General features: G+C 44.5%; 1 protein-coding gene across 3 annotated transcripts in view; it reads left to right on the top strand.

The window, feature by feature from the left end:
• Positions 1-26,051, top strand: part of LOC143774904 (cytosolic purine 5'-nucleotidase-like) — a 59,471-nt gene that overhangs the window by 8,764 nt on the left and 24,656 nt on the right. For 2 of the 3 annotated variants that reach the window (XM_077262687.1, XM_077262689.1), the window contains exons 4-10: positions 70-165; positions 5,639-5,730; positions 8,177-8,234; positions 16,465-16,558; positions 19,418-19,471; positions 20,421-20,504; positions 20,584-20,625. In XM_077262687.1, coding sequence (XP_077118802.1) covers positions 70-165; positions 5,639-5,730; positions 8,177-8,234; positions 16,465-16,558; positions 19,418-19,471; positions 20,421-20,504; positions 20,584-20,625 — 520 coding nt within the window. The remainder of the gene's footprint in view (positions 1-69; positions 166-5,638; positions 5,731-8,176; positions 8,235-16,464; positions 16,559-19,417; positions 19,472-20,420; positions 20,505-20,583; positions 20,626-26,051) is intronic. The other variant, XM_077262688.1, reaches the window with a different exon arrangement.

Here is a 26,051-nt window from a genome sequence, read left to right as displayed (position 1 = left end):
GATGGCGGCCCTGATGCTAAATGAAAAGCTCAGATTTTACTGAATCCTCACGCCTTGTGTCTTCGGCAGGGGCCTGGTGTTTGACAGTCTCTATGGAAATTTGCTGAAAGTTGACGCTAATGGCAATGTGCTGGTCTGCACTCATGGTTTCCGCGTCTTAAAAGGGTGAGTTAATAGAAGCCTGTGAAGAACACACCAGTGACCGGCGTGACCGTGCTCCGGCTCATCTACGGGACGGAAATAGGGTCTGGATCCAGAGTGACATGTTTGTGGGGTGCTGTCACTATCCTAAATTCTGACAGAAGAGTCCCGAGGGTTTAATATTTCTATACAGAAATCCATTGTCCGGCGGCCAGAATTCCTCCCGAGTCTACACTTCGTCCTCTCTGTGAGCCACCCTGACTCCACAACTTAATTACTGTACATATCAAACGACGTCCTAATTAGTGATGAGTCTAATAAGTATCTTCTCTATTCCATAATATCACTGGCAAATACCAGTTCTTGTGTTATGATCTCCTGCTTCTAGAGTTCCTAGACAGCAAATCTGCCCAGCGAGGGCATAAATCCCGCAGAGGCAGCCAGGGTGATTGCTGCGGGGCCCCTGGACAGAGGGGCTAAGCCCTGGATCACCATATCGCCTTTGCTTTTTAAGCTGGGTTTATATTCTGCTTACATTTGCCCCTAATGAACAATGATCGAAGAGGTAATTAGTCAATTAAGTTGCTTTTACATGGTCCGATGCAAACTATACAGGGACCAAGTAAGGGGCTGACACAGACAGAAGAGGGCCCCAGTGCAGGAACAGTATATGGACCCTTGCAAAATGTCAGACTTTATTCAATTTCAAGAACTGATGTGTAAGTCAGGAGAAATGTAGCATAGACATTCAAATCAGGCTGGAAGTGCACTGTGGGCGTGTCAATGCACTTGTTTTACTTTTTTCAATGTCACTGACACACCCCTAGTGCACTTCCAGCCTGATTTGCATATGGGTTCTATGCTTTCATTTCTCCTGACTTGCATATCGGATCTCTACAAAAAAAAAAGTATCGTTTTTGTTGGTGGACAATCTCTTATACAGTCATAGATCTACTTCTATATGTAAATCTTGCTGACAGTTTCTAGAAAGTATATATTATTATTAACTCAAAGTATTTATTTTCTGCTGCTTATACAACACTCTGCAAAGGTTTTAGGCAGGTGTGGGAAAAATGCTCTAAAATAACAGTGCTACGAAACGAATGAAATGAGCTGGACTGCAGTGGAGTGTAAAAGTTTGGGCACCCCTGGTCAAAATTACTGCTATTGTGAACAGTTAAGCAAATTGAAATGATCTCTAAAAGGCCTAAAGTTAAAGATTATACATTTCCTTTGTATTTTAGGCAAATATGTATTTATATGTTTTTTTTTCCATCTTTTACATTTTAAAAGTTAAAAAAAATAAAAAATGGTCCGATGCAAAAGTTTGAGCACCTTGCATAGTTAGTACCTAGTAGCATCATGTTTTGAAAGTATCACAGATTGTTAAACTCTTTTTGTAGCCAGACAAGAGTCTTCCAATTCTTGTTTACGGAATTTTCATCCATTCTTTCTTGGATAATTCTTCCAGTTCTGTGAGATTCCTGGTTCGTCTTGCATGCACTATTTTGAGGTCTAGTCACAGATTTTCAATGAGGTTCAGATCAGGGGACTGTGAGGGCCATTGTAAAACCTTTTGAGGTAGTCTATAGTGGATTTTGATGTGTGTTTAGGATCATTATCCATTTGTAGAAGCCATCCTCATTTCAACTTCAGCTATTTTACAGATGGCGTTATGATTGCATCAAGAATATGTTGAAATTTGATTGAATCCATTTTCCCTCTACTCATGAAATGTTCCCCATGCCATTGGCTGCAACACAACCCCAAAATATAGTTGATCCACCCCCATGCTTAATGTTAGCAAAATGGTCTTTTCCTGAAATTCTGTACCCTTTTTTCTCCACACATTGGTCGTTGTGGCCAAAGAGTTCTATTTTAACCTCATCAGTCCACAGTACTTGTTTCCAAAATGCATCAGGCTTGTTTTAGATGTTCTTTTGCATACTTCTGACCCTGAATTTTACAATGTGGACACAGGAGAGGTCTTCTTCTGATGACTCTTCCATGAAGGCCATATTTGTGCAGATGTCTCTGAACAGTAGAACAATTTACCACAACTCAAGAGTCTGCTAAATCTTTCTGAAGGTCTTTTGCTATCAAGTGGGGGTTCTGATTTGCCTCTCTAGCAATCCTACGAGCAGCTCTCAGCAGTGAATAAGTTGGCTCCCATGCCGGGGGAGGGAGGAAGCGTGCAGGAACATCGGTGCTACAGTTAGGCAGCTGCTGTTTTTTGGCACAAGGTTAGAGAAGTCTGAGTGTTTATGGGAAATTTGCATCCCCTGGCCTTCCCTAACGATGATAGTGAACAAGCCATAACCCTACCAGGCTAATTAAGGTCTGATACCTTGGTCAAAGTTATCTAAGCACATAAATCTCCAAGGGTGCCCAATCTTTTGCATCTGCCCATTTTCCTTTTTGTAATTTTTAAAATGTAAAAAAATGACAATGGATGGTTTTTTTTTGCCTAAAATACAAAGGAAATGTGTCATCTTTAAGTTTAGGCCTTTTAGAGATCATTTCATCTTCAACTTGCTTAACTGTTCACAAAAACAGTAATTTTGACCAGGGGTGCCCAAACTTTTACATGCCAATGTAGAAGCTGGTAAATGTTCAAAGTGTAAGAGCACATTCACACTGTGGCCATTTCAAAAAAGTAACAATGCTTTCAAGTGTAGAAAAATTAACTGTTTTTTTTTTCATCAATTACTAAAATGCCAATGGAACAAAAAGGAAATTGAAATCATATCAATATTTGGTGTGACCAGTTTTTAAAACAGCATCAAAGCATCAGTTCTTCTAGGTACACTTGTACTTGCCCACAGTTTTAAAGGAACTTGGCAGGAAGGTTGTTCCAAACATCTTGGAAAGCTAACCACAGATCTTCTGTGGATGTATGTTTTATCCATCATGTAATACTATCAGAGAGGCGTCTGATTGGTTCAAAATTTATACTGAAGCAGGGAAATGACCCCAAACATGCAGCCAATCTTCCGGGTAAAGCACAAGGAGTTCTGGAAGTGATGATCTGGCCTCACAGAGCCCTGATCTCATCATCCACTCTTGTCTGGGGTTACATGAAGTGACAGAAGGATTTGCGTAAGCGGCACTGACAGAAGATCTGTGGTTAGTTCCCCAAGATGTTTGGAAGAATCTCCTGCTGAGATCCCTTACAACCTGTGTGCAAGTGACAAGTACCTAGAAGAAGTAATGCTGGTTTGAAAGCAAAGTGTGGTCACACCAAATAATGATTTGGTTTAGATTTCTCTTTTTTTTCATTCACATTACATTTTGTTAATTGATAAAAATAATACTATCAATACTTACATTTCTTTAAAGCATTCTTAATTTGAAGCATTTTCTCCATGCCTGCTTATATTTATGAGCAGTACAGTATATCAACAACATATTGTTCAGCGTTGCACACAGATTGTAATGACTATTCCTATTTCCTATACATTCACACAGTGACCAATTTCAAAGGTAGCCAGGTTAACCATTGTATTTTGGAGGAAGGGAACCGTTTTTATGTTGCCCTTAAAGGGGTTGTCCGGCCTCAGGCTATAATTCTGCAGTCACTCTGTGTGACTGCAGTATGTTATTTGCTTGCAAGCGGTCACATGCCAACTAGATAGGCACAGCCTCACTCAATGCAAGTGGAGTGAGATAGGCAGGACACGGCTAGTCGGAATGTGTCCAGAAGTATGCAAATCGTATACTTGTGGTGAGTCGCCCCCAGGGCAGTGGGGTACGCAGTAACGGGTCCGGTCACAAAGGGGATGTCACGGTGGCTGCGACCCGGTCCGTTGCCCTGGGCCTCAACGTTAAAGGGGAAAATGTTCAAAGTTTGTCGTGACGCCACCTGTGGAGTTCGGTTAGTAGTTGGACTGACGCTGCATTAAAGGGGTCCCCTGGGGGATGTTGGGGCAGCACAGTTGTTACACTTCCCACAGATGAAGCGGGTCCCCAGGGGTCCTATGATGTAGGGCGTGGATGGTATAACCGGTAAATAAATGGAGGAGACAAGTTGTAAGTCTTCACCTGGTTACTGTAGGTTGCTGGCCACAGTCCAGGGTACCAGGCACGGATGATGGTGGTCCGGCCGGCTCAGAGGCAATAGAGGGTTCCCTTCTCCAGTAGAGGTCTATGAACCTTTCCAACTAGCGCCGTTAAAGGAGAGGTCCCTGCTGCCTGAAGCTTCCTACAGAGTCCTCCAGTTTTCCCCCTGTCCTGAGACAGGTACGTGTATGACGGGCAGCTTGAGCATTTTTACAGGGACTTCATCATGCCCCGGACTCATCAGGTGCTGCTGCGTCTCAGGTGTGGTGCAGGCAGTTAACGTGTAGTTTCGTGCACTCCGATTCTGCTCTGTGTCCTAGAGTCCCACAAAAGCCTTGGGCTCCCAGTTCCCGGATACTGCGCTTCAGCCCTGAGGGTGACCTGCCACAGTTCCCCTCAGAGCTCTGTTCCTCTCCTGTGCTCCTTCCCTTCCGGCTACTCCACATCCAACCCTTCCAGGTTATCTGTCCTTCCAAAGGCTGCAGCTCCCTCGTGGCAGCCAGGCCTCTCTCTCTGCACTGCGTCTCTCCTAGACGTCTGGCTGCTTGGTCTCCTAGGACCAACTCCCTAGCTCCTCCTCCAGGTCAGGATACATAAAGCCTAGGGAAGCTCCCCTGAATCCGGGTGCTGAGCTCACCCTCCTGGCCTGGATTCAGAATGTGTTGCATGTGTGTGCCTTACATGGTGAAGAGAACTCCATTGCCTCTGAGTATGACATTACCTTCCCCGAAGGAAAAGCAACATCACTGCACCAACCGGCCACCTGGGGTGCTGCACTGGTCATATAACTGCCCGCTCCTTACTCCAGAGACTCACAACGCAGAGTGTCTGCGATGTGAGGATTCACAAGTCTACAGTAACATGGAGTAAACTCTGTAGTCACATAGAGCATCTGCAGACTTGTAACCTAAGGCCAGACAAACACTTTAATTGTACTCAATGCGACAATGCTGCACAACCCTACTCACACATAGCACTCCTGTTACTTGTGATCCTATACAAGATCACACAATGATATAATATGATATGTGCTGTACACGTACTGGGGAAATAAGCATCTGATACACTGACGATTTTGCAAGTTTTCCCACCTACAAAGAATGGAGAGGTCTGTAATTTTTATCGTAGGCACACTTAAACTGTGGGAGACAGAATTTAAAACTAAAAACTGGAAAATCATATTGTATGATAAAAATACAACTAATTTGCATTTTATTTATAGTAACAGTGTGCAAAATGATAGACTTATCCAATAATTATAGGAGATGGTGCTATGGCCCTATTGCACTTGCCTGAATTGTAGAGGATGAGAGTTTTGGGTGCCATGTCCCACCACCCCGACGCGTGTTTCCTCCTACTTCCTCAGGGAGCATGATCTAATCTAATTAACAGATGTCAGGAAAAAAATGTTCCAACCCCTTTCCATTGTATTATTCAGGGCTGAGATCTGGATTAAATACCCCAATAAATTCATTCAGAGAGATGACACCAAGAGATATCATATCCTCAACACGCTGTTCAACCTGTCAGGTAAGTTAAAGTTAAACTTGGGCATGATGCAGGCTACTAGTGTTTTCTCCAATCTGACTTTTTAACCCCTTCAAGTTTAGGCTATTTTCCATTTTTGTGCTTTTGTTTTTTTTCCCGCCCCTTTTTTCAAGAGTCATAACTTTGAGGTACGAGTTGTAGTTTTGAATGTCGCAATTACTGTCAGAGGTTGATCTAAATCAGGGGTGAACAACAATTTTTCCTGAGGGGCCACATGAGGGATCGTGATTGCTGTGGAGGCCGAACCAATAGGCTGGAATTAATTCTGCTCAATATTAATATTAACATATTAACTATAATTATTGATATTAATATTAATAGTATAACTTAATATTGAGCAGAATTAAGTATGCTGAAATCCCCCTATATACTGTATGTGCCCACATACAGCCCTTTATATACCGAAAGAGCCCTAACATAGCCCCCTATACACAGTATAATTCCACACACATACTCCAGATATACAGTGAGCACTACATAACAGCATTATATACAGCGTCAACCCCACATAGCCTCTGATATACAACATGTGCCCAACATAGCCTCTCATATACAGCATGTGTCCCACATAACCTCTTATATAAAGCATATACCTCACATAGCCTCCTATATACAGTATGACCCCCACATAGCCTCCGTATACACAGTGAGTCCCTACATAGCCTCCTATATACAGTTTGAACCCCCCACATAGACTCCATAGATACAGTGTGAGCCTCACATAGCCTCAATATATACAATGTGAGCCCCACATAGCATACAATATATGGTGCGAGCCCGGCATAGGCTCCTATATACAGCATGAGCCTCACATAGCCTCCTTATATATAATGTGAACCCCTATATTTTCTCCCTACATACAGCGTGAACCCCACATAGCCTCTCTACAAGAAACTATATACAGTGTGGGGCTCACATAGCCTCTGATATGCAGCATATGTGCCACATAGTTTCTGATATACAGCATGTGCCCCACATAGCCTCTTATATACAGCATGTGGCCCACATAGCCTCACTATATACAGTGTGAGTCTCCCACAGCCTCCATATATACAGTGTGAGCCCCCTCATGGTCTCCTATATACAGAATGAGCCCCCCACATAGCCCTTGTATATACAGTGTGAGTCCCACATAGCCTCTAAATATACAGTATGAGCCCCACATAGCCTCACTATATACAATGTGAGCCCCACATAGCATTCATATATACAGTGTAAGCCTCAGATAGGCTCCATATATACAGTGTAAGCATCACAAAGCCTTTGTACATAGGGTGAGCCCCATATAATCTCCTATATACAGTGTGAGGCCCATATAGGCTCCTATCTACATACAAATATCCGATACACATTAAAAAAAAACCACATACTCAACTCACCCCCATTCCCCTGGCGCTCTGCTTCTGTCTTCTGTACACTGAGTCTAATCAGCAGAGGCGCGATTAAATTTTGTCATTGCATCTGCTGTCTCACACGCTGATCGGTGAACGATGAAGCTGGCGGTCCCGTCCTCCATTAATGTATCACCGCTGTCTGCATCCTGATAGTTGGCAGCAATGGCAGATGGATGGCCGGCGGGGTAGGGCATGGTGCAGCCCGTGGGCATTGTTTCAGCCCTTCTGCTGTCTCTGCCAGACTGGAACACACAGAGAGCTGGATGTGGCCCATGTGCTGCAGTTTTCACAGGTCTGACCTAAATGGTATTAATTGCAGCTAGATACGGTGGGAGGTATAACACTGCCAGCACCCACCTTGAGTGCAGTGGGCTTAGCTTAAAAAAAAGGCTTAAAACTGGTGGACACCATAAGGCCATCCACTTGATTTTTATTTGTATGTACAGATGCTTTCATGTCTGCCAGAACAATATGTACTGACACTTTCTTTCTCTGAGTAACCAATACGGAATGTTTTGGCAGAAAATAAACTATTGTTTAAATCATGTTTTTGGGTTACACTTTTTTTTAAGTTTGACAATGTCTTTTTGTCATATCACAATGTTTAAGAAACAAATTAGCAATCTTGCAATTTTCACACTGACCAGTGCTGGGTATTCTGACAGTGCGCTCTGTTGCCGGCTTGTTACTGCTGATCTGAGTCAGCGGCGAGAGAGCGCACTGTCAGTCATTGTGCACATTGTACAGCGTACATCGCACAGGAATAGTCCAGCCAATTAAATGATTAAATAAGATAGGCATTTAGGAAAATTTCTTTGGACTTCGGACCACCCCTTTAAGCTAAACCTAAAAACTGGTAAACACCAATAATAAATCTACACATTTTTATAATCTAACCCCTTTTACAGACACATTAATCTCTTTTTTTTTTTAAGGGTATCTAGCTAACGGATTTCAACCACATTAGTTAGATGTTGTCTTCTTTTTCCAAACTGAGAATACATGCTCATGACCTTTGCTGCCTCTCTCCACAGAAACCTATCTATATGCCTGCCTGGTGGATTTTTTTACTGACTGCCCACGATATGTCAAGTAAGTATCTATCCCCCACTCTATATTGCAGCTCCTTAAAGCCTTATTTTCATTAAAAAAAATTTCATGAGAATGCATCATCAGAAAATTGCCTATTTCTTAAATCAGATTTTTGTGTATTTTTTTTAATTTATTTTGGACAATGATTTTCTTTTTTACATGTCACAATCTATATTAAAAATAAAAAGTTGAAATATTAAAATTTTCATGGCGACCCTATGGCTTTTTTTTATTCCTAATTCCTATTTTTAATTTTTATCCTTTTTTGGATAATTTATTACACTTCTCAATACAGAAATTGCCACACCAAAAAGTAATGGAATTATGAAAATCAAGGGATTAATAGACATGTTTCTACAACGTGTCACAGGAACCGTTTTTTCAACACAACACTAGGCCTGTGCTTCTGTAAGCAACCTGCATGGCCTAAATGTGCTACTATGACAAGCAGAGTCTCCAGACTTGTCTCCCATTGCACACACCTGGGACGTCATTGATCAGCAATTACACAGGGAGCTGCCAGCTGTGGATCTTGATGATTTCCCCAAGTGCATTCAGAAAGGCATAACATTCCTCAGACAACCATTAATAACCTGATGTTATGTTGATGCATGTGGCGCTTATACTTGATAAATCGAGAAGTTTTGAAAATTTTGTTTCAATTTTTCAATGTCACAACTGTGTTGTTGGGTATCCCAGGACCAAGGGCTCTTTCCCGATTTCTAACGCTAGGGGTGCCCTAGCTATCCCTGGATTACTTCTAATGATGAAGACGCCGGGGCCACGTACCTTACTGAGCCCCTGAATCCACCCTTAGTCTGTTCCCTTCCCCTGTTATGATTTTCCCAATGGCAGGGAAATCAAAATAACAACGGACTAGCTCTCGGGTGATGGGAACTAAAGTGACCGTGACCTGAACCTGACACGACACTGGAAGTAGCCGGGGAGTGTTTCCTACGATGCCCTAGACACCACGCGCCAGCCGGAGATCTAACTACCCCTATCAGAGGAATATACAGGCCTGCCTTACCTCCAGAGATGAACCCCAAAAGGAGATAGCAGCCCCCCACAGATATTGACGGTGAGTCAAGAGGAAAAGACATACGTAGGATGAACAGCAGATTTAGCACAGTGAGGTCCGCTTACTAGATAGCAGAAGTACAGGAAAGAGTCACTTCACGGTCAACTTCAAAACACTACTCAAAAACACCATCCTGAAATTACTTTAAAACTCCAGTGACAACTCATGCCACTGGAGTGGCAATTCCAGTCCACGAGAGCTTCCAGCTACAGAGAGTCACATTGCAAATAGCTGGACAAAAATAGAATAAACTAGAAACAAAATTCAACTTAGCTGAACAGGATCTTGAGGCAGGAGAATGCAACAGAATGCTACTGATACATTGTTGGCCGGCATCAGACCAGCAGCCAAGCAGCCTTAAATAGGAAACTCCCCTAATGGGTGTCAACAGGTGATCAAGGATAGAAAAAGGCAAATAAGTGGCACTACCATAAAACACCACCGGGGGAGCCCACAAACAGAATTCACAACAGTACCCCCCCCTTAAGGAGGGGGCACCGAACCCTCACCAGAACCACCAGGGCGATCTGGATGAGCACTATGAAATGCACGAACCAAATCAGGAGCATGAACATCAGATGCTGTCACCCAAGAATTATCCTCCTGACCATAGCCTTTCCACTTAACCAGATACTGAAGTTTCCGTCTGGAAACACGGGAGTCCAAGATCTTTTCCACCACATACTCCAACTCACCCTCAACCAGCACAGGAGCAGGAGGATCAGCAGACGGAACAACCGGCACCTCATACCTCCGCAACAATGACCGATGAAAAACATTATGAATAGTAAAAGATGCTGGGAGGTCCAAACGAAAGGACACAGGATTGAGAACCTCCAGAATCCTATAAGGGCCGATAAACCGAGGCTTAAACTTAGGAGACGAGACCTTCATAGGAACAAATCGAGAAGACAACCAAACCAGGTCCCCAACACAAAGACGAGGACCGACACGCCGATGACGATTAGTGAACTGTTGAGTCTTCTCCTGGGACAACTTCAGATTGTCCACAACCTGTCCCCAAATCTGATGCATTCTATCAACCACAGCATCTACTCCAGGACAATCCGAAGACTCCAATTGACCGGACGAAAAGCGAGGGTGAAACCCTGAATTACAAAAAAATGGAGAAACCAAAGTGGCAGAACTGGCCCGATTGTTAAGGGCAAACTCTGCCAATGGCAAAAAATCAAGCCAATCGTCCTGATCAGCGGACACAAAACACCTCAAGTAAGTCTCCAAGGTCTGATTAGTACGCTCAGTCTGGCCATTAGTCTGAGGATGGAATGCAGACGAAAAAGACAAGTCGATGCCCATCCTGGCACAGAACGCCCGCCAAAATCTAGACACAAACTGAGTACCCCTGTCAGACACTATATTCTCAGGAATACCATGCAAACGCACAACATTCTGAAAAAATAGAGGGACCAGCTCAGAGGAGGAGGGCAATTTGGGCAAAGGTACCAAGTGAACCATCTTGGAAAAACGGTCACACACCACCCAGATGACGGACATCCTACGAGAAACAGGAAGGTCAGAAATAAAGTCCATAGAGATGTGCGTCCAAGGCCTCTTAGGAATAGGCAAGGGCAACAACAACCCGCTGGCCCGGGAACAGCAGGGCTTAGCCCGAGCACAAACATCACAAGACTGCACAAAAATACGTACATCTCGAGACAAGGAAGGCCACCAGAAGGACCTAGACACCAGATCCCTGGTGCCAAAAATTCCAGGATGACCTGCCAACGCGGAAGAGTGAACCTCCGAAATAACTCTACTGGTCCAGTCATCAGGGACAAACAATCTACCAGGCGGACAGCGATCAGGCCTATCCACCTGAAACTCCTGCAAAGAGCGCCGCAGGTCTGGGGAGACAGCTGACAATATCACCCCATCCTTCAGGATGCCAGTAGGTTCGGAATCACCAGGCGAGTCAGGCTCAAAACTCCTAGAGAGGGCATCCGCCCTCACATTCTTAGACCCAGGCAGATATGAAACCACAAAGTTAAATCGAGAGAAAAACAACGACCAGCGCGCCTGTCTAGGATTCAGACGCCTGGCTGACTCAAGATAAATTAGATTTTTGTGGTCAGTCAAGACCACCACCTGGTGTCTAGCACCCTCAAGCCAATGACGCCACTCCTCAAATGCCCACTTCATGGCCAAGAGCTCCCGATTTCCAACATCATAATTTCGCTCAGCGGGCGAAAACTTTCGAGAGAAAAACGCACATGGTCTCATCACTGAGCAGTCAGGACCTTTCTGCGACAAAACTGCACCTGCTCCGATCTCGGAAGCATCTACTTCAACCTGGAACGGGAGCGAAACATCAGGCTGGCGCAACACAGGAGCAGAAGAAAAGCGGCGCTTAAGCTCCCGAAAGGCCTCCACAGCCGCAGAGGACCAATTAGCAACATCAGCACCCTTCTTGGTCAAATCAGTCAAAGGTTTAGCAATGGCAGAAAAACCCGCTATGAATCGGCGATAGAAATTAGCAAATCCCAAGAATTTCTGAAGACTCTTTAGAGAAGTAGGTTGTACCCAATCACAAATAGCCTGAACCTTAACAGGGTCCATCTCCATAGATGAAGGGGAAAAAATATATCCCAAAAAGGAAATTCTCTGAACCCCAAAAATACACTTTGAGCCCTTCACAAATAGAGAATTAGCTCGCAAAACCTGAAAAACTCTCCTGACCTGTTGAACATGAGATTCCCAGTCCTCCGAAAAAATCAAAATATCATCCAAATACACAATCATAAATTTATCCAGATATTCACGGAAAATATCGTGCATAAAGGACTGAAAAACGGAAGGGGCATTCGCGAGACCGAAAGGCATTACCAAATACTCAAAATGGCCTTCAGGCGTATTAAATGCGGTCTTCCACTCATCCCCCTGCTTAATCCGCACCAAATTATACGCACCACGTAGATCGATCTTAGTGAACCACTTCGCCCCCTTTATGCGAGCAAAAAGATCAGTCAGTAAAGGTAACGGATACTGGTATTTAACTGTAATCTTATTCAGAAGTCGATAGTCGATACAAGGTCTCAATGAACCATCCTTTTTACCCACAAAGAAAAACCCTGCCCCCAGTGGAGACAAAGAGGGGCGAATATGACCCTTTTCCAAAGATTCTCTGATATACTCCCGCATAGCAGTATGTTCAGGTACAGACAAATTAAACAAGCGACCCTTAGGAAATTTACTACCGGGAATCAACTCAATAGCGCAGTCACACTCTCTGTGAGGAGGGAGAGAATCAGTTTTAGGCTCCTGAAAGACATCATAAAAATCTGACAGAAATGCTGGGATCTCAGAGGGAGTAGATGAAGAAATGGGAACCAAAGGTGCATCCCCATGAATCCCCTGACATCCCCAGCTCAGCACAGACATTGATCTCCAGTCCAAGACTGGATTATGAATTTGTAACCATGGTAATCCAAGTACTAATACGTCATGTAGATTATATAACACAAGGAAACAAATAATCTCCTGATGGTCTGGGGACAGATGCATAGTCACTTGTGTCCAATATTGTGGTTTATTGCTAGCCAAAGGTGTAGAATCAATACCCTTTAAGGGAATAGAAACCTCCAGAGGCTCTAAATCAAACCCACAACGCTTGGCAAAGGACCAATCCATGAGACTCAGAGCGGCGCCAGAATCCACATAAGCATCCACAGTAACAGATGATAAAGTACAAATCAATGTCACGGACAAAAGAAATTTAGACTGCAAGGTACCCATAGAAAAAGATTTATCAACCTTTTTATCAACCTTCTTTATGCGTTTAGAGCATGCTGATATAACATGAGCTGGATCTCCACAATAGAAGCACAACCCATTTTTGCGCCTGTAATTCTGTCGTTCGCCTCTAGACAATACACTATCGCATTGCATATGCTCTGGTGCCTTTTCAGAGGTCACCGCCAAATGATGCACAGGTTTTTGCTCAGAAGATACCGCCATATGGTGCACAGGTTTTTGCTCAGAAGATACCGCCATATGGTGCACAGGTTTTTGCTCAAAAGATACCGCCATATGGTGCACAGATTTTTGCTCAGAAGATACCGCCATATGGTGCACAGATTTGCGCTCCCGTAAACGCCGATCAATCTGGATAGCCAATTTCATGGCATCATTCAGACCTGTAGGCACAGGGAACCCCACCATGACATCCTTCACGGCATCAGAGAGACCTTCTCTGAAATTAGCTGCTAGAGCGCACTCATTCCATTTAGTAAGCACCGACCATTTACGAAATTTTTGGCAGTATATCTCAGCTTCATCTTGCCCTTGAGAAAGAGCTATCAAGGCTTTCTCAGCCAAAATCTCTAAATTAGGTTCTTCATAAAGCAACCCCAAAGCCAAAAAAAACGCATCTACATTTAATAACGCAGGATCCCCTGGCGACAATGCAAATGCCCAACTTTGTGGGTCACCCCGCAATAGAGAAATAACAATTTTAACCTGTTGCGCAGGATCACCAGCAGAGTGAGATTTCAGAGACAAAAACAATTTACAATTCTCTCTGAAATTCAAAAAACGGGATCTGTCTCCGGTAAAAAAATTCAGGCATAGGGATCTTAGGTTCAGACATTGGAGCACGTATAACAAAATCTTGTAAGTTCTGGACCTTTGTAGCCAGGTTATTCAGACCTGCAACCAAACTCTGTGGATCCATGATTCAAACAGGTGTAACCAAAGCCATTCAGAGATTAAGATCTCTGCTTTAGTGCATAGTTTTAACACATGTGGGCCGGCCAAACTGTTATGATTTTCCCAATGGCAGGGAAATCAAAATAACAACGGACTAGCTCTCGGGTGATGGGAACTAAAGTGACCGTGACCTGAACCTGACACGACACTGGAAGTAGCCGGGGAGTGTTTCCTACGATGCCCTAGACACCACGCGCCAGCCGGAGATCTAACTACCCCTATCAGAGGAATATACAGGCCTGCCTTACCTCCAGAGATGAACCCCAAAAGGAGATAGCAGCCCCCCACAGATATTGACGGTGAGTCAAGAGGAAAAGACATACGTAGGATGAACAGCAGATTTAGCACAGTGAGGTCCGCTTACTAGATAGCAGAAGTACAGGAAAGAGTCACTTCACGGTCAACTTCAAAACACTACTCAAAAACACCATCCTGAAATTACTTTAAAACTCCAGTGACAACTCATGCCACTGGAGTGGCAATTCCAGTCCACGAGAGCTTCCAGCTACAGAGAGTCACATTGCAAATAGCTGGACAAAAATAGAATAAACTAGAAACAAAATTCAACTTAGCTGAACAGGATCTTGAGGCAGGAGAATGCAACAGAATGCTACTGATACATTGTTGGCCGGCATCAGACCAGCAGCCAAGCAGCCTTAAATAGGAAACTCCCCTAATGGGTGTCAACAGGTGATCAAGGATAGAAAAAGGCAAATAAGTGGCACTACCATAAAACACCACCGGGGGAGCCCACAAACAGAATTCACAACATTCCCCCATCTAGGGAAGAAGGGAGTAGTAGTGTATGGCAATACATCAGCTAGACTAACAAGGTAATATGAACTAGGATAAAGGAAAATACAAATAATACAAATATCTACACACAAACAACAGAGGAAAACACTGGGGAGTGGAGGAAGGGGGAAAAACTAAGTAGGAGGAGAGGATTAGTACACAACCTAAACCACACAACAGTCTTTGATAAATCCACAAGCCGCGTCTCAAGCAACAACTCTCCACCAATTCCTGAACCTTACAGCATAAGCTAGCTCTGGCAATGAGTGCTAGCCAGAGTCCAGATTATATAGGAGATGGGAGTGGCTAACAGAGGACAGCTGAGAGCTTTAATGCAGAGAAACTTCCAGGAGCTCTCAACTGAGCAGATTAACCCCTCACTACTAAAAGGAATTTACACCGTTTAATATGAAGGATAAGTGCTTCTAGTTAGTGCAGGAGTAGGAGAAATCAGACGCTGCGGTCTTCTGGCTCCTCTCTGTCGTGACAAACCCGTGACATTCACTATTTGCATATCAGTAACATGTCTCCATCCTGTGATGTCCATAATTCCATTACTTTCCTTTTTGGTGTTGCAATTTCAATGTCATGAGTGTTGTTCTGAGAGTTATGCTTGCGGTGGGAACAAATTTTAGTTTTTTTTACAGAGGTTTTTTTTTTACATTTTTATTGGTTCTCTTAGCAAACGTAAGCTTACAATCACTTGATAGATTCTACAATTCATTGCAATACTATAATATTGAAGTGTTTTGTGAAATTTCTTTTCTCCTATAAAGGCGAGTTTGCAGTATAAATATTACAGGGTCATCACTAGGCCCCCCTAGCTGCCGTGACAATGCTATTGGCACCCTCTGCTCCTGGCAGTGAAGAGTGTCCTGCCTCGGGCAAGCCTGCCCGGGCTCTGCTACAGGAACAGGAATTCCCTTCCCTGTAAACCTGTTGGAGCGGCACACTTTTTAACTCCTTCTGTCTCTGAACTAACTTTATAAAAATGCAGTTACATAGCATGTACAGCACATTAGACATTACACTTTATACATTACCCATAAAACATGAGGGAACCATTAGGGTGCCGCATGGGCGCAGTGGGTAGGAGAAAGGAGGCAACTGAGGTTCCCCGCCACCTCCTTACACCTCTTCCATACATTTGGTGCTCACATCCACCTTACATGTATGGCAGATGCCTTCAGCTGAACCCTGGGCATTGTGGGCCCTTCAGGCATCTTGGACCCCAACACTTATAGGGTTTACAGCGGGCTGGCACGAGCTCTGCCCAGGGCACAAGACTCAACAGTCTCTTCTAGCTACTAGGTATTCATTAAAAAAAATGTACGGTATATCCCATTAACACACAGAAATTTTTTGAAAAATGTAAAATTTATTGTGACAGCTTCTTAAGTGTTTTTTTCTTGAGTCAAAGCCAGGAGTGGAATCGAAATGGGATATAAAGAAGGGAATTCTACTTCTACTTCTTCTTCTGGATCCACTTCTGGTCTTGGCTTAAAATAAAATGCATCAAAAACTTCAGTGGCATTTTTCAAACAATTCCTCAGTGTGATAGCTGAATTTAAGATGATGGTATTATATGTTAGAAAACGTTAGTGATTTTGTATCTGAATTCCCTTGTAGCTACGACACCGGATATCGCCACGGAAATCTGTTTATGTCCTACAAAAGTATGTTCCAGGATGTGAGAGAAGCCATGGACTACATGCACGACTCGGTGAGATCACGGGAGGGGTGTGGAGCTCTGACATATTATCTCGTCATCATGACTGTCAGCAACACACAGAGGAGCCCAATATGGAATAGATAAGAGCGCCCAGTACTCTACGCCTTTCTGTACGGAGGTGGAATTATCAATGGCTCAAGTCACTCCTCAGGCCTCACGTAGCGATGGATTTATCAGATCTCCATGTGTAACATTTACATATCTCCACAATATCACATAGAGAACAAAGCACATCTCCATTATTTTTCAGAAACAATCCCAAGTTTTCTTGCACGATAATATATTTTAGAACCATGGAGGCAAGATTGCGCCCAGGCCTGGACTACATCTTTTGGATCCTGAGCTCTGGAGATCATCGTGAGAACGTAGCCTAATATTGTCACGTCCTCATGGTAGATCTGGGAATTTGGAAATCACTACGAATTGTGAATCACAGGTCTTTCATTTAGCCAGTGTGTTTTATTCCCCATATTAAATGGATTTTGTTTCCTTTGGTGCTGAAGAGGTTAACAACCCTTTCTATGCTGGTTAGAAACATGCAGCTCCATCTCACAGTTGAACCTGACTGTCTCATTTCCTCTTTCCTTAAAATCTTGCCAGACCTTCTCTTCCTCATCAGTGAAAGTTTACTTGAGTCGCAGTGCTGAAGTTGGAGTTTGTTGTTGCTGCTGTAGATTGTTGTCTGCTGTTTTGGGGTGTATGCTTTCACCATTATCCTATTCCCATTTGGTTTGTACATTCCTACCCTTCCCTATATTCCCCTATCCCTTTGGTGAGTGTTTTGTATGTAAGTTGCTTTTTGTTATCCCTGTTCGTCTTATGTGTTTATACACTAGCATTTCTGTCCTAGGCATTCTGGGTGAGTGGGAGGGGACAGCTTAGGATATAACATGAGAACAGTAAGGCTGGTGGCCCAAACCTCCTCACCTTTAGAGGTATCTTTGGAAGCAGGGATAGTTAGGGCCTCAGCTCTAGGGACAGTGCAGGGCCCCTTTCCCTAATCACTTACAGTCACAGCATGACAAATATACTGCAGAACTACAACAGGAGATAGCAGTCATAATACTTTGAGTAAATTTCGTATACGTAAAATGCACAGCATTTCGATGGTATTATTATTATTATTATTATTTATTTATATAGCACCATTAATTCCATGGTGCTGTACATGAGAAAGGGGTTACATACAGGGATATAAATATCGTTTACAGTAAATAAGTTTACAGTGACAGACTGGTATAGAGGGGAGAGGACCCTGTCCTTGCGGACTTACATTCTATGGGATAGTGGGGAAGAGACAGAAGGTCGGGGGTGCAGCAGCTCTGGCGGTGGTGAGGCGGCTGCTCTGGCGATGGCGAGGCAGCAGAATGGTTATAGTATTGGTGTTATACACAAGTGATGGAGAACTTTTCAAGCTTTCGAGCTCTGATCTTCACTTTCTTTATCCTCCACCACAGGTAGTACCTCATGTCCTCTCCTGGTTGGAATAGGAATTCCTTCAATCTCTGCACTCTGGCCTATAAGTAATCAGTTAGTAGGAAATTGTTCTGAAACTTGTGTCACGGATCCCTCTCCATGGTGTCACTAATTCGTCACGTGCCTGCTCTCAGCACGTGACTTGGGGTTGTGCCTGCAAGGGTTAATCTATCTCCCCACTCTCAGTCCAGCATTTAACCTCTGTCCTAAGCTGTAATGGGAGCATAAATCACACACCGACCCAGGCCACTCACCCGCTCATACATGTTGCCACCACTCACCGAATACACTGGCGATGAGTCCCGGAAATACTACTAATATTGTCCACCACTCATAAGGCTCACACAGTTTAAGGCTATGGATTTTTTTAGAACATTCAAGGTTCAACTTGTTAAAGTTTTATGCTTTAATATAAAAAAGATTCAGTGCTTACAGTAAGAAAAAGGTATAAAAATATGATAATAAAAAGACATACAGGTATGCAAAACAGTATAAAATAAACTGGAGAAAACTTACAGAAACGTCTAACTTTGTAGTCTGCTTTCTTCTCCCTGAGGGGGGGTAAATATGGAGTTGGTGGAACACATCAGCTTCCCAGGCTGCCCTCACATGTGAACACAATTCTATGTATACAGACCTAATTTATAGATTTACTCTGGAGGTCAGATTTCTAGACCAGACCCTCAGGTTAATATCATAATTGCTTGTTTTTTATTGGACCGCGGCCGCTCCCCAAATGAATATATTATTTGCTCTGAGATTCCCTGTGTAAAAGTTCTCACAGATAGATGGTGTCAGGCTGTAATTGACATCTCTCTTCAAAGAGCTAGGAGGTGTCAAATGTTTCCCTTTTTCTTGGTTCCCAGCCCGACCCCCTGGCGAGAGTGGAGACAGTAGTCTGCCTTCTAAAGATATGTATGCTGTGACCTTTGTGAGGCTTGCAGTTTCAGGACAGATGTTCAACTACTGCTAGTTACACATATAACCCTAGACATATGTCACTACACACATATAGATATATACATATTTCACCACAACTTTCTATCCAAAAATCTTCTGTTGCTAAACACACTCTCTAACTTGTAGCCTTCTCCTAATCCGCAATCCTTCTTATCTCCTCAGCAGCTATTCATTAACTCCTCACAAACAGGAACTAGTTTCTCATGTGCCCATGTAACCCCTCCCAACCTGGGCTGGCTCCTAACAGTTAACACTATAAAGGCGTACAATGCCTAAGGAGATATATTCTAGAAATTTTGACAAATATTTGATACTTTATTTACTTATATTTTAATTCTTACTATTTTTTTCATTAATATGCGGTCATGACTGTCTAATTTACTGATTCTATTACCCAATTCTATATTTCAATAGGGTGTTCTGAAAGAAAAGACTCTGCAAGATCTGGATAAATACGTTCTCAAAGACGTAAGTTTTTTTCCAACCAAAGAAGGACATGTAAAACAGAGTCAGATTCTCTTCATATTAAAGAATACCCACCCAAATTATGCATCCTCCATTAATGAGGTTGTAAGATTTAAAGAGACGGTACATTAAGTTGTAGATACATATGTTTATATGTTATGGGAGAGATTTGCTCATGTATAGATCAATATAATCAAGGGCACCAAGGAACACGTGTGTGGAATCTACACTTATGTGTCGGGCGCACTGTTCCCTTTATGGTCTTATTCAGACATTAGTTTCTTATGCGTAGAAGAAACAAATGGACTATTTTTCATCAGTGTGCTGGATCCAATTTTCCTCCATGATTGGTTAGAGAGTTCATTTTTACCATCAGTGTAGTATCCGTTCTTCTCACCCGTTAAACAGTAAAAAACAAACAAAATGCAGATGACATCCGAGTGCGAACATATTTTTCGAGCATGCCCTAGGCCAGTGGTCCCCAACTCCGGTCCTCAAGAGCCACCAACAGGTCATGTTTTCAGGATTTCCTTAGTATTGCCCAGGTGATGGAATTATTGCCCATGCAGGTGATGCAATTATCACCTGTGCAATACTAAGGAAATACTGAAAACCTGACCTGTTGGTGGCTCTTGAGGACCGGAGTTGGGGAACACTGCCCTAGGCACTCTGTTAGCACCTGAGCATGCTGAGTTAACACCTTATCCAAGCACGTTTGCTCATCACTACCCAGTACCTCTCCAGCATCACCACAGAGAACAGAAACCATTACATGATGCCCATTAAAATGACAAGGCTGTCCGGGCAATGCATGTGCGTGTTGGGTCCTACATCACAAAGGCTGATAGACGAGGGTCCTTGAATGACAGACCACCACCTCCTATCTATTTTTTTTTTAACTTATAGATAGCTGTTTATTTCGTTGCATGACTGCAATACATGATTTTTCCAGGAGAGAATCCATTTGCTGTTGAATCGTTTACGAGACGTGGGAAAAGTTTTTCTAGCCACAAACAGCGATTACAAATATACCAACGTGAGTATGTCCGACCCTCGAAGCATCGGTCACTCCCCGTATCCTGCACAGTGCCTCATATTCTGTCTCCTTCCTCCAGGCCATCATGTCCTACCTGTTTGATGATGGAATTGAAGATAAGGTTAGTCTGATGCCTACAACCTCATGGAATGAGTATCTGATGGATATTACATAGAGTTACATCTAATATCTATAGAGAGGTCTCTGGAGAAGTCAGATTGGTTAATAATTAGTTAAACCTTTATATCCACACAACATCTTTTTCAGGTGGTCCACTCTAAAACCCGCCTGAAAAAGCACTCAAAAACGCTCAACACAATGAACATATACTGTACATTCCTATGTAAAAAAAAAAAACGCCTTGTTCCTATTTTCACTCTTTTGAGAATCTTTTAACTGCTTCAGGTTTCCAAAGCCACCAGATGGCGAAAAACGTGAGCCGACCATTATTTAGGCATTTTCTGCTCAGAAGGAGTTCTATACTTTATAGTAACAGTCAATGTGAAAGATTGGGCATCTTTTGAGTGTTTTCACACAGTTTTCGTTTCAATGTTGAAAGGATAGAAAAAAAAGAGAAAAGAAATATATCATTAAATGCCAGTACAAAAGATTACCCAAAATGCTGATAAAACGATTAAAGCCATTGACAAATATGGTGACCAAGCGCTCTGGAAGTGGCCGAAAAGACATAAAAAAAAGACTTCAGGGAAAATAAAACCACTGGCGATTCCAGAGGGGTCTTCTCTTTGAAAAACTCTATAAAAGTCGTTGTGTGCACATACCCCAAGATGTTTCTGGCCTCTTAGTACAATAATCGTGCGTACTTTACATTAGAAATATGCCCCCGCTGACTCCTTTATGCCATGTATAAAATGTAAATGTGCTGTTACTTATTAGACCAACAAAAGTCATCACTGACATGGGAAGCTGCATACTATGCCAGCAACGAACTGAAATAGACAAATGGGAGGAGCCCTGCTAGGAAATTAGCTTGCAAGAGGGCTGAAAATGAGTATATCAGAAGTATGTCCCTATAAATCACAACAAGTATGGCACTTCAGACAATATATTACCACCAGTGCACTTACAACACAGGTAGTCCAAAGAAGCGAACCATATATAGGTTAAAACACTTTATTTTGAATATATGTGGCGCCCCCACTGCCGCAGGGCCGAGGGGTACCTGGTACCGGGCCTCTGAGTCTCTGCTCTGGGGTTGTCACGGTGGCTAAACCCGGTCCGTGACCCTGCTGAGGGGCCCAATGAAAGGTGTGGATGGTGGTGGTAGTGCGGTGCCGTGCTGGCCACAGTAAATAACGAGGACACCAGGTTGCAGTCTCTTTACCTCTTTACTGAAGGCTTCAGGATCCTCAGTCCGGAATACGGTTAACCAGGCTGCGCAAGTCCGGCCCGTCCGATGGCACCTCCAGAGTTCCCTTTGCAGGTGGAAATCTGTGCCTATCTTCTAGCGCTTGTGTGTTGTGGTCCTCCCCTGCTGTGCTTACGGGATAGTCCCCACAACTGTTGTGTCTGTTTCTCGTGTTCCCTCACAACTCGATTCTGATGTTCTTCCACGTCCCCCAGATCTTATGGTTAGGACGCACCCGTATGACGGGTAGGCTCGGAGCTCTTCCGGGACTCTAACGTCGCCCCACTCCTGTTGTTACCCCCCTGTGTCTTCCTAGGTTAATTGGGTGAGACAGCCCGCCTATAACTGACTGTCCTGCCGTAGGTTTGAAGTTTGGCCTGGAGCTCTATACTTCCTCGGCGTTCCGGCCACCGGTTACGCGCCTCAGTAGGATGTTGCCTCGTCTTACAGCACGACTCCTACTGGTATTCTCCTTGTTGCGTTGATCTCGTTTCTCACTCAGCACAATAAACCTCGCTTCTTGTCCTTTCTTGGGGTACCGCCGCTATATCGTGCAGGCGCGGTCCCGTAACGTTCTCTCTGGTTGCTAGGCCTCTGTCAGGATCCCACCCCTGACAGGGACCCCTCTGAGTCTTCCCCTACAACACTCTTTGCCACAAGGTGTTGCCTGGTTCCAACCCAGTCAGCTTTCTGATCTAACTTCCTATCCAACCCCCAGTTTTACCAGACTGTGAGGAGTGGCCTAATGCATAGTGCCCTTAGCTCCCCCTGGAGGCCAGACTGTGAAATGTATTGGTGTCTGTGATACCTGGTCAGGTGAACTCCTTCAGTGCCATCAGACGTACCATAGCCCCCTTTAGTGGCGGAGCATCAGTACTGCAACGACCAGGACTCTGGGGCGCTGCATATACACTGCTCAAAAATATAAAGGGAACACTAAAATCCCACATCCTAGATATCACTGAATGAAATATTACAGTTGTAAATCTTTATTCATTACATAGTGGAATGTATTGAGAAAAATAAAATCTAAAAATGATTAACGTAAATCACAACTAATATCCCATGGAGGTCTGGAGCTGGAATGATGCTGAAAATCAAAGTGGAAAATGAACTTACAGGCTGATCCAACTTCAGTGGAAATGCCTCAAGACAAGGAAATGATGCTCAGTATTGTGTGTGGCCTCTACGTGCCTGTATGACCTCCCTACTGTACAATGCCTGGGCATGTTCCTGATGAGGTGGTGGATGGTCTCCTGAGGGATCTCCTCGCAGACCTGGACTAAAACATCTGCCAACTCCTGGACAGTCTGTGGTGCAACGTGACGTTGGCAGATGGTGCGAGACATGATGTCCCAGATGTGTTCAATCGGATTCAGGTCTGGGGAACGGGTGGGCCAGTCCATAGCTTCAATGCCTTCATCTTGCAGAAACTGCTGACACACTCCAGCCACATGAGGTCTGGCATTCTCCTGCATTAGGAGGAACCCAGAGCCAACCGCACCAGCATATGGTCTCACAAGGGGTCTGAGGATCTCATCTCGGTACCTAATGGCAGTCAGGCTACCTCTGGTGAGCACATGGAGGGCTGTGCGGCCCTCCAAGGAAATGCCACCCCACACCATTACTGGCCCACTGCCAAACTGGTCGTGCTGAAGGATGTTGCAGGCAGCAGATCGCTCTCCACGGTGTCTCCAGACTGTCACGTCTGTCACATGTGCACAGTGTGAACCTGCTGTAACAACTCTGCTGGCATCACGGCATGGCATCTCATTTCTCACACTGTCTTACCCACTGCTCCAGGCCATGATGTGGTTTCTGTTTCATGCCAGCTGCATGTTCTGTGTCTCTGCATGCTTCCTGGCTTTGTGTATAGGGGGCCGGTGCCTGAACTCTCTGGTTCTTATAGGAATCAGGTGCATCTGTCTAATCTGTTCCTGACCAATTGCCAGGAGGCCTCCAGTATCTAGTGCAGTTCCACCCAGTGGACTGGGCCTGTGCAATGTGTTAGCTCAGTTAGTGTTTAGCTTCTGAGTTTGCCAGGCCTTGCTCTGTGTTACTCCCTCTCTGGAGGCTTTTCTCTGTGCTATTGCCTTGGTCTTGTTGTCCGCCCTCCAGGAGGCAGAATATCCTGGTCCCTGTAGCTTCAAACAAAAGGATCACAGCGCTCCATCCGGATGTAATAATTTCAAAAAGGTAGCTTTATTATGCCATCAAAGCGACGTTTCGACCTAACAGGTCTTTATCAAGCTTGATAAAGACCTGTTAGGTCAAAATGTCGCTTTGATGGCATAATAAAGCTACCTTTTTGAAATTATTACATCTGGATGGAGCGCTGTGATCCTTTTGTTTGAAGCTACTTGATTGTCCTGAAAGGTTCCCTGGACTTTGAACGGGCGCCCCAGTAAGTGAGTGCTGTCAGCCATCTTTCTTTATTTTTTATCCTGGTCCCTGTGTCTTTGTCCTTGTTTCTTGTCTTGTTCCTTTTCCTTGTCTGAACTTAGTCTTATCTCGGTCTCCTTGTCTGTGGCTTCCTTCACTGCTGTGTCTTTCCTCGTGTTCTCAGTCTGCTTACACTCCGCACTCTTGCGGCTCTGCCTGCTCTGTACCTTTGTGGCTTTACCTCTGCTCCGCACTCCTGCGGTTCTGCTCCTTTCTACTCTGCTTAGCTTCTGCAGCTGCCGTAATCTCTTGCTGCAGCTCCTCTCCGCATTCCTTGCAGTTCTGCTCTGCTGCTACAGTTATCCCTTTCTGCTTGTTTCCTTTCCTGCACCTCCTGTGTGAACAGGTCCCTACCTGTCCCTTCATATTTCACATCCGTCCCTGCACCTCCGGTGTGAACAGGTCCCTACCTGTTCCTCCAAACTACATATGTGTACCTGCACCTCCAGTGTGAACAGGTCCCTACCTGTTCCTTCATACACCACATCAACCAGTCCTGTGTTCTCTGCCGCGCCTTCCAATCCAGTGTTCCTGCCAGTCCTGCCGTTCCTGCCGTGCCTTCTAGTCCTGTGTTTCCTGCCGTCCTAGCCAGTCCTGTGTTCCTGCCAGCCCTGTGTTCTCTGCCGTGTCTCTGCCAGCCCTGTGTTCTTTTCCGTGTCTCTGCCAGCCCTGTGTTCTTTGCCGTGTCTCTGCCAGCCCTGTGTCTCAGCCATGCCAGCCTACTCGTCTGAGTTTTAGCCGTGCTCTTCTGCCAGTCCTGCCTGATGGCCGCACCAATCCTGGTGTTCCTGTCTCCCAAGTGGGATCAGCAGCCACAGCCAGACACCACCCTGGAGTAGCACCTGGCAGCTGCCTTCTGCACAATCCTGACCTCACCATCAGAGGCTCCAGTGAAAACCCAGGCAGCTGTCATAGTCATGCCCCTTCCAGGGTAGTCTGGTTTGTGGCACAGTGGGGCCACAAACCCCCTGAGCTCACGCCTACCAGTCAGGGCATGAGCGTGACTCCTGCTTTTATCTGTGAAGAGCACAGCGCGCCAGTGGCGAATTTGCCAATCCTGGTGTTCTGTGGCAAATGCCAAGCGTCCTGCACAGTGTTGGGCTGTGAGCACAACCCCATCTGTGGACTTAGGGCACTCAGAAACCGACTCCATGAGGATGACCTAACAGTTTGTGCAGACACATGCACATTTGTGGCCTGCTGGAGGTCATTTTGCAGGGCTCTGGCAGTGCTCCTCCTGCTCCTCCTTGCACAAAGGCTGAGGTAGCTGTTCTGCTGCTGGGTTGTTGCCCTCCTACGGCCCCCACCACATCTCCTGGTGTACTGACCTGTCTCCTGATAGCGCCTCCAGCCTCTGGACACTACGCTGACAGACACAGCAAACCTTCTTGCCACAGCTCGCATTGATGTGCCATCCTGGATGAGCTGCACTACCTGAGCCATTTGTGTGGGTTGTAGAGTCCATCTCATGTTACCACGAGTGTGAACGCACAACCAACATACAAAAGTGACCAAAACATCAGCCAGAAAGCATTCGTAATGAGATGTGGTCTGTGGTCACCACCTGCAGAACCACTCCTTTATTGACTCTGTCTTGATAATTGCCAATAATTTCCATCTGTTGTATATTCCATTTGCACAACAGCATGTGATATTGATTGTCCAACAGTGTTGCTTCCTCAGTGGACAGTTTGATTTCACAGAAGTTTTATTTACTTGGAGTTATATTCTGTTGT

The sequence above is a fragment of the Ranitomeya variabilis genome, chromosome 5, assembly GCF_051348905.1.
Source record: "Ranitomeya variabilis isolate aRanVar5 chromosome 5, aRanVar5.hap1, whole genome shotgun sequence".
In the NCBI taxonomy this organism is placed as follows: domain Eukaryota; kingdom Metazoa; phylum Chordata; class Amphibia; order Anura; family Dendrobatidae; genus Ranitomeya; species Ranitomeya variabilis.
This window is presented reverse-complemented; position numbering and strand designations above follow the sequence as displayed.